General features: G+C 37.7%; 1 protein-coding gene across 1 annotated transcript; it reads left to right on the forward strand.

Annotated features, from left to right (window-relative positions):
* Positions 1 to 6,476: 6,476 nt before the first annotated feature.
* LOC146313312 (uncharacterized) lies at positions 6,477 to 10,801 on the forward strand. Its single transcript, XM_084739402.1, has 2 exons — positions 6,477 to 6,668; positions 8,041 to 10,801. The coding sequence occupies exon 2, from the start codon at positions 8,080 to 8,082 to the stop codon at positions 9,481 to 9,483; it is 1,404 nt and encodes a 467-aa protein (XP_084595528.1). The 5' UTR covers positions 6,477 to 6,668; positions 8,041 to 8,079; the 3' UTR covers positions 9,484 to 10,801.
* Positions 10,802 to 13,254: the final 2,453 nt, after the last annotated feature.

Consider the following 13,254-nt stretch of genomic DNA (forward strand, 5'->3'; position numbering starts at 1 on the left):
TACGTACTTTTTAAAATCACAACATTATTTACAAAGAGTCCATCATGATAAGTCCATCATAAATCAGAGCAGATCTAATGAGCAGTTGCAGAATAAGATGATCCTGGCTGCATGAACTCATCTGGAGAGAATTTCCCAAACTTTCCAGACGTCACGGAAAGCCAAGATGAGACATTGTGCTTCTCCGGAGGGGGCAGTACCTTTTGGCTGGCTTTGTGTGCTGAACACTTACACGGTTCAATAAAAAGACAGCCAAGGTTCGTGACCCCGGTATATGATTCATGGGGGATTTTTAAATCTGACATCACTGAAAATTACAAGACTCAAGACCTGCAGCAAAGAGAGAGTCACGCTTCTAAAAAGATGACCAAGTGTAATATTATGCTTATTCATTTGTAGAGATTTTGAAGCTCCTCACAGCAACTCAAATTATTTGCTAATGTTAGTTTTAGAAAACATTTTGGATTGGTAACCCTTCTTTGAGTATTTTCCTGGTGATTTTGTTGGCCTGCTGCAGAAAGGGTGCACTGTTTTTTTCCTTTTACGTTAACATGGTGCTATTGTTAACAAGTATTTATATGATGTAATTCATATGTATTGTCATGCAACCCATGTATGTAAATTAAAGGTAGAATCAGTCGGATTTATCCAAGCTGTTCACATCAACAGAAAGATACAAGGACATTAAATACTTACGTTCTGGGTTGGAAAAGTGTCTCGAGCACAGAAAAATAATTAACAAAATAAGGAGACACAGGCAGAGGGCAGAGTCTTAGCAGATACAGCTGCCACCACACACTTCTAGTGGGTCATAAGAGATGATTGAAAGGAATTATGTTAATACAAGTCGGTACATTAATTTTAAAGGAAATGTTATACTGTGTAAGCATTCTACTCCTTTTTTGCAATTAGCTATTCTTTCTTTGGTTGCAAAAAATAAATATATTTTGGGAAAAAAAAAGAAAAGATTTTGTGAGAAGAAAGAAAAGATTTTTCATAGGGCTGCAGTTAACAAAAATATTTTTTACAGATGATCATTTTCTCAATTAATTGTTTAATCATTTGGTCCTGAAAATGAAAAAATAAAATGTTTCAAAAAATAACCTAAATGATTAATTGATTATCAAAATAGTTGCTCGATCAACTAAGTGATTAATGAACTGATTGTTGCTGCTCTACATTTTCATAATTTTTATGGATGAATGCTTTGCACCTTGTTCTGTTTTTGATTAACCAAAAATATGACAATAAAATACAAAAAATGCTGGAAATCTGTGTGATTTTTTAAATGTAATCAGCTGTGATTTTGTGGCACGTTTGCAGCGTAGGATACATTTTTGCTCACCCAGCCAGGAACTGAACATGAGATAAATATTTTACATCAGTGTTGTAAAGATCTACATGTGATAAAACTTTTCACTGTCACATTTTTCTGACGGCAGAGCGGGCAGTTTTCAGGTGAATAAATGAAAGTGACGTGGTCCTTTTTCTCTCAGACTCTCGCCCTGACACTCGGCCAGGGTGGCTCAGTGTTCCCTGGCTCTCAGCCCTCCATGTGTTTGTGCATCCCAGGACAGTTGACATTGATTGTGCCGGAGACAGACTGAGACACATTAGTACCCAGCTCGCTCCTGCCGCTGAAAAACACATTAACTGGCTGCATTGGGAGCCCTGTCTGGTAACCATGGCGAAGCACACAGGGAGGGAGGAGGAGGAGGGTTGAGACGGGGCAGCGGGTTCAGCGTGCAGTCTCTCAGGGGTTGTCTTTCTCAAACGCTCCTTTCCTTTCCTCCGGCCACGTCTGTCATTTTCTCTCTCCCTCTTTTGAACTGACAGCGTCTCTGTCTGTGTCTGTTTCTCCTTTCCTCACACACTCATATAAACACAATTTGCATATTTCTTTTTCTTCTCTTGCATTCTTCTTCTTCTTCTTCTTATTGATGCTGACCTCATCAATCTGCCCTTACCTCATACTCCACCCCCTTACCCAACTACCCTCTGCAACATAATCTGCCTCTCTCTAATTTTGCCTTTTTTCTAGCCTTTTTCCCCTCATGTCTTTTCTTTCTTTGTCAGTATGGTTCCCTTCTGTGGAGAGACACGGGAAAGACGATAGGGAGCAAAAACAATGTGAAAATGTGGAATAAACTCAGCTAAAACTGATACTGAAGGAGGACAGAGGAGATTATGATTTTACACAGTCATAATTTCAATATTTAATAGTACTAAGGACCTTTTGTATTTGTTTTTTCATACTTTATTTTGTGCATAGTACTGCATATGTGCATAATATTTATACAGCAGTAGGCCTGTTCTAGTTTTTTAAGTTCCTCATCTATACTATGCTTCTGTTTTTTGGTGCCTCTGCTGCTGCAAAACTTTTCCTTGTGTTTAAAGTCAAGCCAATTTGCTTACTGTAAGTAGAATTTAAAGTACTTGTAATCTGAGTATTGCATGTGAGAAGACTTTGAAATTAACCACTATATATTTACTTGGTAATAAAAAGGTTTTGCATGTTAAACATCCAGTCAGTTCATCCAGATTTTAGACGTTTTTTTTTGTTTTTTTTTAACTTAAAGCTCAGTTGTGTAACTTCTGCTGAACTGCAGCCATTGTGGCCTCTAGTGGTAATTGCAGGATGATGGTAAAACAAAATGGGTAACACTTTTCAATATGGTACTCTGAAAATGAAAGTAGTTACTAAGAAATGAGGAACAATCTAATAATCAGTGACTCATTCAAGTAGTTCCTGAATACCTGTGATTTGAGTGCTATACTGTATATCGTAGATAATGATGAGTTATTATGAACAGGCTTCCCCTTTGTGATTTATTAAAAAGAGTAAGTAATGGTAAAATAATTATGAGGTAATCAAGGATCACTTAGTAGCTACTTAGAACAATGCATCATTATAATTGAGGTGCACAAAAAGTAACTAATGATGAAGTAATCAATAATGAATAAGTTGTTACTAGTTTGTGCTGCTCGTTGGCTGATTTAATCAGGAAAAACTCATGAAGAAAGTAGTTGTTATTTCAATTCATACTTTCAACTTATATTTAATAAAATGATAGTATCAAGTTACTAGAGAACAGCCTGGAAGATACTATATTAATGAATGATCAGGTAATGATAAGTTCCTAATTATTACATGGCTTTGTTACACACAATTCTGATTGGTCAATTGCAGCATTTTAAAGCCTGTTATTTTATTTTTTTTTAGCAGACTGTTGCTATGAAGAACAGGCCGTTGCTATGGACACAATTTTGATCGTAGACACTCTGGAGGAGCAATAAAATTATGTTTTGTGTTAATTTATTGATTTATTTTGGTAGTAAAGTGATTCAAGACCCCTCTGCTTTACACTGCTTCTTGTCTTCTGAAGACAAACAAACCAAAAACCCAAAGATAAATTAAATTTAACAATAATAAATACTTTACCTGGGCAAGCGAGCAATCCTTTTTTTTTTTTTTTTTTTTTTTACAAGTTTTGCCGTATTAGCCAACATAACAGGTCATACCAGACCAAGGAAGGCTGTAGCAGCACTTGACCATGTGTGCATTTTATCACTCATGAGTTAAACTTTAATTAGTAAGAGGAAGAATGTGTCATTTCTCCTTACAAAAGTTACAGTGTCTTGCTTTAGTCGAAATGTATTAAAGCTGTAGGTGCAGTGATTGTTGAGTCTCATTCCCAGGTTGTCGGATACTGACGTTTTGTGAAAGTCTCCCGTCACAGGTTACATTTTCTAAAGCCTGACAGCAGAGCCAAGAGGAGGACCAGCAGTTTAGTTTTCTCTCAGACAACTTGAATTACATCATGTTTAAAGGTTACCATGAAATCTTTTCCCAATGCGACCAAAAATAAACTGCCGACCCCAGCTTTAAGTCAGCCCCCTCTAGTCTGATAATAATCTGATAATATTGTCGTTTGTTGTGTCCTGCAGGCACACATGCTCAGCCCACATGGACAGACATGGAGAAGACACCAAAAATACCATTACAGCAGTGCATAAGTAGTGCAAAGCACTTTGTCTCCCCACAAAGAAGATATCCTTCCTTGAACAAAAGTTTTTTTTTAAATAATCTAATAACCAGAAGAACTCAGAAGACATTTTACTGAGAAGCATGACCCTTAAATCATCATATAATGAGCAATAAAAACATTTAGCATGCCTGTTTGTTTTGCTAATGTTGGTGCATCTAAATGTAGAGATTCGGTTCTTCCTCACATAACAGAATATGTTATGAATATGTTCTCTTTGAGTCACTTTCCTCCATGTTTCACATCATGTTTTGTCCTTCTGTGCACCCTTCATAATGATATCACAACTGTCCAATAATTATTTACACTTAACGGATGTATCTGTAGAGGGCAGTGCAGAGCTGCAGTCCCACAGTCAGGGCTCAGTTGAGATGGCAGTGCAGAAACTAAACACTGTACTTTATAATTAAATTTAAATAAAAAATAAATAAGCAAACACTGTAATTTATCCTACAGCTGTGGGTAGTTTGCTTCTAAAATTATGTTAAGAGTTTAAACAAACCAGCATTATACACAGTTGTTGCACTTTCACATTAAAATACTTTTCTTTTTCCTGCTCAGACGCTGGTAATGCAGACAGCTCATTAACAATTTAACAATAATTTCACACTGTGACAAAAGTAAGTGTTCACAATGAGCTGAGAGAAGCCAAGAGGTAACCTGAAGTACATCTTAACTTTTCTCACTATACTGTATGTCTACGCTCAGTTGTGATATATTTTTTAAAATTACGGTTTTATCATTGTACATCTGTCCTTTACAAGTGCAAGTGGCTTCAACGTACTGTGATTCACAAAAAGGATGTACCTTGCATCCTGGGTAAGTTCAGGGAAATATGCAACAAATATCAGATGTTGATGAAACAACAGAGACCAACATAAACCCTATGAGGTGCATCAGTATCTGAAACATGATTGAAAAATGTTGTAGTGTGACATCAGTATGTTTGATTTAACTCACCACAAAATTGGATATTTGAATTAAAACTTATTAATCTTCCTCATTGCCTTCTTTGTTTCGGTGCGTGAGCATGGGACCAAATGAGGCATCTTCACATTTATGTTTCTGAATCATCGATATCATTCAATTTAATTTCTTCATTTTACTGCAGATAGTTCTCAACTTGTAGAATTGTTCTTTTTTAATGTTTCTATCCTGCTATAGCAAATAATGTTTGCAGGTATTATTTGGAGGATTGTATCAAGTTACTTGTTGGGAGTGATGTTATCATTCCTGTGTCTGTACGCAAAGGGGGGACTGAACGTGCCTCCAGCAGAAATACAAGAACAGATGCACAGTATAGAGATTCTGAGCATCTACTTAAAGTGAAGCATGAAAAAACAAAAATCCGAGCTACTAACTACTATACACATCAACATAAATAGTATCTATAAAGGGAATTGGAGCAAAATGGCCACAAACACATTCATCAGACAAAGAAGTTGCAATAAAAATTTAAATAGAAACCCCACCTAAGGAAATGAAATTGGGTGATGATGTGTAAAATATCTTGGTTTTGCAGGGGGATTAAAGACGTGGCATAGCAAATGTGAGTATAAATATTATATGTGGGTTACATTATATGTGTGAAATCACAGTAACAGCCTGGCAGTCAGCAGGGGGACTGAACTAAAACTCTGCGCTGCAATTTCCATCAGAGCCTCCTAAACAAGATGAACATTTTCTTATTTTAATTAAGATGCAACACTGGTGATTTTGGTAACAGTGAAACACCATCTTTATTTTCATTTGTTTATTTATTTATTTTTATTTACAAAATTTTCAAACATACAAGAACTCGTAAGGGAAGCTCATATATACATAGAAACATAAAAATAGTTGACATAACAGACTAACTTAGGGGATTTAAACAATAATATAAAATACAATGCAACAAATAAAAAAATAAGTCAAGGAAGAAGGAAGGGCTTTGAGAATGTGGAAGATAAATGTGCTTGAGTCTAAGATGGATTAAATAATGCGAACCATACTTTATTTATTTGTGGTTATGATATTACTTTTGTTTGTGGTTCACTAGATATAGGGGATGGCTCATTTTACCCAGTGGCTCAACTTACCCCGTTCTCTTGCACATAAAATGAAGCATGCATAAAAATTCTATTTTTAAAAAAATCACCGGCAGGCTACTAATTACTACATATACAAGGATAAATAGTAATTATAAAGTGTATTGAAACAAAATAGTCACAAACAAACTGATTAGACAAGGAATTTGCAATGAAAAAAATAAAATAAAAACAGAAACCACACCTGAGGGGATGGGACGGGAGCAGAAGTATCTTGGGTCTGCAGATAGCAGTGTTGAAGGATTAAAAAAAAAGTGCCATAGAAAATGTGGGTATAAATACTGTATGTGGGCTACAGTATATGTGAGGAATCCCAGTAACGGCCTGGCAGTCAGCACAGATGTTGAGCCGGAACTAAAACTCCACGCAGCAGTTTCCTTCAGAGCCTCTTAAACGTGACGGACAGCCGGAAACGATCGCAAATTTAAACAGCCATCACAACAACAATAAACGCGCACTTTTACTCTGCAGGCTGTCTGATGAATCAATAATTTATGGAAAATTAATCTTAAATCTTACAGAGGATTTCTTTAAGGTGAGATTTGCACTCTGCTGTTCGCAGTATTTTATCCGCTTCACGCCGCTAGCTGCTCTTTCCATCGCCATCGATTTTGAACCTGACTATTACCTGGAAAACAATCTGGTCCATAGTCGTAGCGATTGTCTAAGGCCTTAAATCTGATCAAATTTATCATCATGCATTTACAGTTGAGAATGCATTGTGTTGTTAAGAGTTTTTAAAATAATTTGCATATATTTAAATCAGTAAACACGCAGCCAAAACCCCCCAAATATCATTTGCATGCAGCGATATTAACAGTGCACATGTTTTTGCTAGCCTCCTCCTCGGCACTGGAGTATCATACTGCTTCCCGCCGTTGTTTGATTGTAATCCAGAAGATAGACGTAGCCGATAAAAATCCATCCTTCCAATAACAACAATAAAAACCTGGTAATATTTATTACTTACTTGCGTAATATTATTTTTAAAAAAAATATGCACGTGTATGCCATCTAACTCCACAGACTAGCTTGTGTAAGTAGATTTTATTTGTTCCCTTTTTTAAAAAACAAAACAAACAACAATATTATATTTTTAGCCAAAAATCTGATTTTCAGTAATAATATTTTTATCAAATGGAGAACGATTTTAAGATGGTTTTAGGAAATCTGTAAAGTCTTTAACAGGTTTAATCCGTTGTTATAGATAATATCCAGACTTTTAAATAAAATAAACATTAGCTTATAATTATTAATTATAAATAAACATTGTGTCAACATTAGAGAATAACTAAGTAAACTCATTTAAATTTAACTAATGATACTAGTGGGGCAAAATAAATTAATGATATGATAAATGAATAAATAAATAAATCACTGTCCATTATTACATTATAAGAACATAATACAAGTCTCAGCTGTTAAGCAGGTTGGCTACAGAACAATTTTTAAAATGCATATTAATTTCCTAATATTGTCTATATTACCTTTTAAACAGCTGTCTCAGTTCTGGAATAGCGAATTGTATTAAGTCTGAAATGTACTTGGCATAAATTTTAAATTATTTACTTTTTGCTTATTAATATGCCACAAAAAGACAAAAGATTTGGTCTGAATCTCATTAAAGTGAGAAAAAAAATGGTTTTAGCAAGGGCTGATAACGTTATAACAAGAAAATTTTCATGTTTTAAAAGCACACACCTATATGAACTTGATGTATATTCTACTAGTTACTTTATTTGTGATTTGTTTGGGTTGACATGAAAAGTTGTGGCATTGTATAGCACCAAAGTCTTGCTCAGTCACATTTAACATCTAGTTGTATAATCAATATTCAGATAGGTTAATGTAGATATTAAGCGATTATTAATTAAATATTTATTGTGCTTTTCTATTCTCATTTACAGGTGCAAACCTAACAGACAGTCCAAGCTGACGGCAGCAGTATGGAGGAAGAAATAAGCACGGCTGAGGTAGAACAAGGGGACGCGGTGAGCAATGAGGCAGAGTCCAGCGTGGACATGTCCAACGACAGTCCAACTAAAAGAGGAAGAGGGAGACCACAAGGCTCAAAGAAGCTTAAGGTTTGTGTCACAGACGTTAACCTGACGGAGCTGGTTTCAGGCATTTCCAACGGTGGGTCCACAGAACCGCAGAGGAGACGAGGGCGTCCAAAACTCAAGAAAAACACGGGAGACGACAGTGCCGATAACTCTGTGCAAACTCCTCGGCGTAAAGGGAGACCGAAAGGGTCCAAGAATAAGACCAGTGACGATGACCACACTCCTAAGAAAAGAGGCAGGCCAAAAAAGTCTCTCAGCACAAGCACCCTTGAGAAGACTGATGGTGAAGACTTACCGAACGGTGGCTCTGAAAGGCCAAAAATGGGAAGGGGTCGTCCAAAGGGTTCCACAAAACGCAAGTCGGAAAGTTTAACAAGCGGCGATGAGAATGAAGGAGGTTCTCTACCGCCGAGGAAGAGAGGTCGACCAAAAGGCTCTCTCAATAAAAAACCCCGGCTTTTAAGAGAAATGAGCAGTGAGGGGGAGGCAGACGCTGCTGGAACCCTGAAAACGGGGCGAGGTCGGATCAGGAAGGTGGTGGTGAAATACAGCGGGGAGTCGACATCAAATGGCATTTCAAAGACGCCTCGGAGAGGGAGAGGAAGACCGAGGAAAAATGTTATTGTAGATGGCTCCCAGCCAGCTAAGAGGGGAAGGGGTCGACCTAAAGGCTCTTTAAACAAGAAACACCGTAAGGTAGGCCGACCTCGGTTAGTACACATCCTGCCCACAAAAGGGAAGCGTGGTAGACCAAGAAAACAACCAGCCAAAAGGGGGCGGCCGAGGAAGTATCCTCTGCCGTCACCCGAGGAGCTGAAAAAGCCAAAAGTGTGGAAGCCGCTGGGAAGGCCGAGGAAATACCCACGCGTCGATCCTCCAGAGGGAGCTCCGCCAGCCCCACGCCGAAGCCGCGGTCGACCTCGCAAGTCAGCCTCCAAGAAGGGCGCTCACTTACGCAAGAGTTTGCCTACCACTGCATCTTCGCCACCCAGTGACGGATCTCCGAAAAAAAGAGGCCGCCCTCCAAGTGCTGCAAAAAGCGAGGAGGGCGTCCCGCGGAAAAGAGGCCGCCCTAAAGGTTCTGTCAACAAAAATAAAGCCAGAAGTGAAACGCTCGACAGCGTGCTCGCCAACCATTCAAAGAGCGATGCATCTGCGGTCGAGGTGGAAGAAGAGTTGGTAGAACAGGAGTACGAAACAGACACGATGGCCACGTTGGAGTATGCAGAAGATACTGAAGAAATGATCGATCAAGGTGCAGGCTTTGAAGTTAGTAACCAGGCTTGATGAACGATCCCGGTCTGACCAAAAACGTTGCCGTAGTAGTTGCTGTTTAAAACATTGAATACAATCTTGTCAATGAAAACACGTTTTTAACATTTTGTCAGTCGGGTAGGCTAGATATTCAGCAGCTCTTCTGTTTTCCTGACTAACTTGTTCATGTTTTATTGTGCTTGATTTTTTTTAAAAAAATACTTCATTTCTGTCATCTGAGTAAGCAGTAGTACTAATAATCTTTTACTAGAACTGGCATGTAGAGTTTATTATTATAGACTAATTGGTCCAGTTTTCATTTAGCTTTCAGATGTAGTGTTCGTCAGTTTAACTGTAACCGTAAAACGTTTGCTGGGAGATGACTTGGATGAAGAAAAAAAAAAAATGGAGAGGTGAGATAAAAAAAAAGAAAGTGAAGCTATAGAGAGCTGAAGTCATGACGCCCCATCAAGGCTCGCCACTCACTTCTGTAAGTCATTCAGCATTTCTCTCATTGGTCTTTCTGAAAAAAAAAAAAAAAAAAGAAATGTGTTTCTGGGGTTTATTTTCCATCCTCTACGACAAAACTGGCAGATGAACGCCGAGTGATACAGGGCTCAGTCACATTCTTTGAAAATATAAACGAGGTATTTGCCAACTCATTTCCAGACACACTCCTCCTATTATGACACAGTTCTACTCGCCAAGACACACAACCCTAATGGTCAAGTGTGCTTTTATACGATGGACATGGTTAGCTAGTCGCCCCATTTCTCATTTTACATTTGTGTTATGATTTATGTGTACGCCTCTGAGTTTAAAATGAAGCAAACTAATGTTTTACAGGAAGAGAGAAGATGCATTGGATTTTTTTTTTTTTTTTGCAGAAGGAAAGAGGGAGAGGGGTTTTGTTGTAAAGTTAAAAGTTGTTTTAAACTTTATGAATTTTTTAAACCTATATTTGGCATGTAACAAGGAATACCTTAAAAAATGCCTCAAGGACACGGAATTCAAACTTGCATTAAACTTTCTTTTAAGTGAATCTAATCTGCATTTTTATAATGTATCCTGCAGAGACCAGAATCTGCAGCTCCCCGTGACTTTACGGAGCTTTTTAGAGTTTCAGCTCATTGTTAAGCTGTCTGGCCCACAACTTGACACCCACTGCTCTTCCACAGCAGGTGGCTGTTTTTGGAGAAAAAGCTGTAAAATCCCATTGTACACTGGGGCTGAACTATATGCAAAAAGAATTATATTACAGTTCAGGGCTGCAACTGTTTGATTATTGATTTATCTGCTGCTACACAGAGAACAAGTTCTGTTTAAATGCCGTTAGTTTCTGTCTCTGGGGGGAACAAAAAAACAATGTTAAGTTCCCTAATCCTGTATCGTTGAACTGTCTCTCCTATGTGATTTCCTTTAGATAACCAGTATTTTTTTCATTTTCATTCACTGAGCCTCCCCTGAATTCCGAGGCCCGCCTCCCACGTTGAACATCTCTGATTTAGTCTGTAAAATGACAAATGATTGTTAAAGATGTTCAAAGTGACGTCCTCAGATTGCTTCCTTTGTCCAACCAACATGTCTGTCTCTTTCGATAGTAAATGAGAAGTGTTTGAGTTGCAAAGAAAAACAACAAATGCTTATATTTAATCCTTATATGGCACCAGCAGATGTTTGACATTTTTGCTTGAAAAATGCCTGAAACGATCAATGATCAAAATAGTTTGTGATCAGAGTCACTTTTTAATGGTAATGGTGATTTTTGAAAAATGATGTGATGTTTTTACTGTAGTCTAGTGTACGGCACCTTTGTAGCACCAGTGTTTCAGTTCTAATGTTGTTGTTTTTTGTTTTTTTTGTTTTTTTTTTGTGGCACATTTGACCTTTATTGAAAAATTGCAGCTCTTGCACTTTGGATCGATTTGCCATATTGCAGTTTTGAGAATATTACGGCTAATTGTTCAGCCCTACTGTACACTGGCATAGTTAGCAACTAGCTGGTGAATATAGCGGAGAAATTAGCAGCTGGAAAAGCAGATGTTTTGCTCAGGAGTTGGAGGAGACCAAAAACAGAGCTAAAAGAAGGTGAATATTGGACTTCGCCAGGTGGCCACAAACACAACTCCAGATAAGTGATGATGTTTCTCTGAAACTGCTGGATGTGTAAATAAGCAACTGTTGAAAAAGTATTAAATGCCACTTAAAACAAAAAGATCATTGAATTAATATCAGAACCATGCAAACTACTGTTGAGTAAAGGCTCTGTTTTTAGAAATTTAGGTTATTTAAAAAGTGATCTTGAATGAGGTTTTAATTTTTCTGGACCAGGTCCCGTATGTTGTAGCTTCACTTTATCGAGTATCTGTGAGGAGAGACTGAGGGCTCAATATGTCTAAGTGATGTCATGATTTTCTAAATGCCATTTCGGAGTAAATCGTCTTTGTATTTGTTTTGCCTTAATTGCCAAAGCTTTGAATGTACCATTGGTTACCGTTACTCAGATCAATGAGTTGTCCTGCACAGATCAGCCTCTCGTGACATGCATTCCTCGACAGAACGAAAAGCTCTGTATCAAACGCCTTCCCGCCGTGCCGCTCACAGTCGCCCTGAAGATTTCCTCCTTCACTTGTAACATTTACTTTGTTTTTTTTTTTTTTAAGTTTCAGCTGTTCTCGCGTTGCAGTAGTTATTTCACTCTGTCCTATAAATGTTTACGTGTAACTGTGAAGCCTTTTTTTTAATACAACTTGAGACTGACATGAGATTAAAGTCAAGTAATTGGATTGATTTCCCAAACATTCATTTACTTGGTTTTTTTGAGCACCTAGTGTAAAAATTGTGTGACATGACTTGTACATCATTATTACTGATATTAAATTACCTTTATGGTTGAGTCAAACAATTGAAGTTTCTAAATGCCAAATCGTGCTTCTGTGTGTCAAGTTATCATGTGAAAAGAAAGTGAGATGAGGATGGAAATGGTTTTAAAAATCACATTGAAAATCAACCTGGCTTTGTGAAGTCAAATCATTTTAAGTGGACATATTTGGATTTTGTGTGTTTTGAACAAGAAGTCAATAATTTGTGAGATTATGCTCTTGAAATAAAATGTTGATCTTGCCGTTTTATTTTGCACAGTGTGGTGTGATGTTTATTTTTCCCCTGGCGTTTTGCATAACTGAATGATGAAGGCCAATAAACGAGTAGTGTTATTTACCTGTTTATTATAGTGTGTGTGGATGGCGGCTCCACCCTCACCAGTCCTGTTTGATGACTTTATTGATGCTCTTTGCACCTGAGTCGGGCTGTGTGTGTTTTGACAGATCAATTACTCTAAACTGCAAAAACCTAACTATGATATATGCTGCCTGGCCAAAAACAAGTCACACTCTAATATTTCATTGAACTGCCATTAAGCTTTGATTACAGTATGCATTCCCCATGGCATTGTTTTGATAGGCTCATGCAATGTCACAACATTTATTTTTGTCCAGAGTTGCATTAATTTTTTGCCAAGATCTTGTATTGATGATGGGAGAGTCGGACTGCTGTGCAAACTCTTCTCCTGCACATCCCAAAGATTCTCGATGAGGTTAAGTTCTGGACTCTGGTTCTGGTGGTGTCCAGTCCATGTGTGAAAATTATGTCTCGTGCTTCCTGAACTACTCTGTCACAATTTGAGAACCAAAGTATCCTGGCATTGTCATCTTGGAATAGTATATTCAGGTAGTGAGCTGACCTCATTTTCTGGGGTCATAACATTGTTGAACCTTGACCTGCCCCCACAGGCTTGTACGGTAG

The sequence above is a fragment of the Lutjanus erythropterus genome, chromosome 16 (genome assembly GCF_056507025.1).
Source record: "Lutjanus erythropterus isolate fLutEry1 chromosome 16, fLutEry1.hap2, whole genome shotgun sequence".
In the NCBI taxonomy this organism is placed as follows: Eukaryota; Metazoa; Chordata; class Actinopteri; order Lutjaniformes; family Lutjanidae; genus Lutjanus; species Lutjanus erythropterus.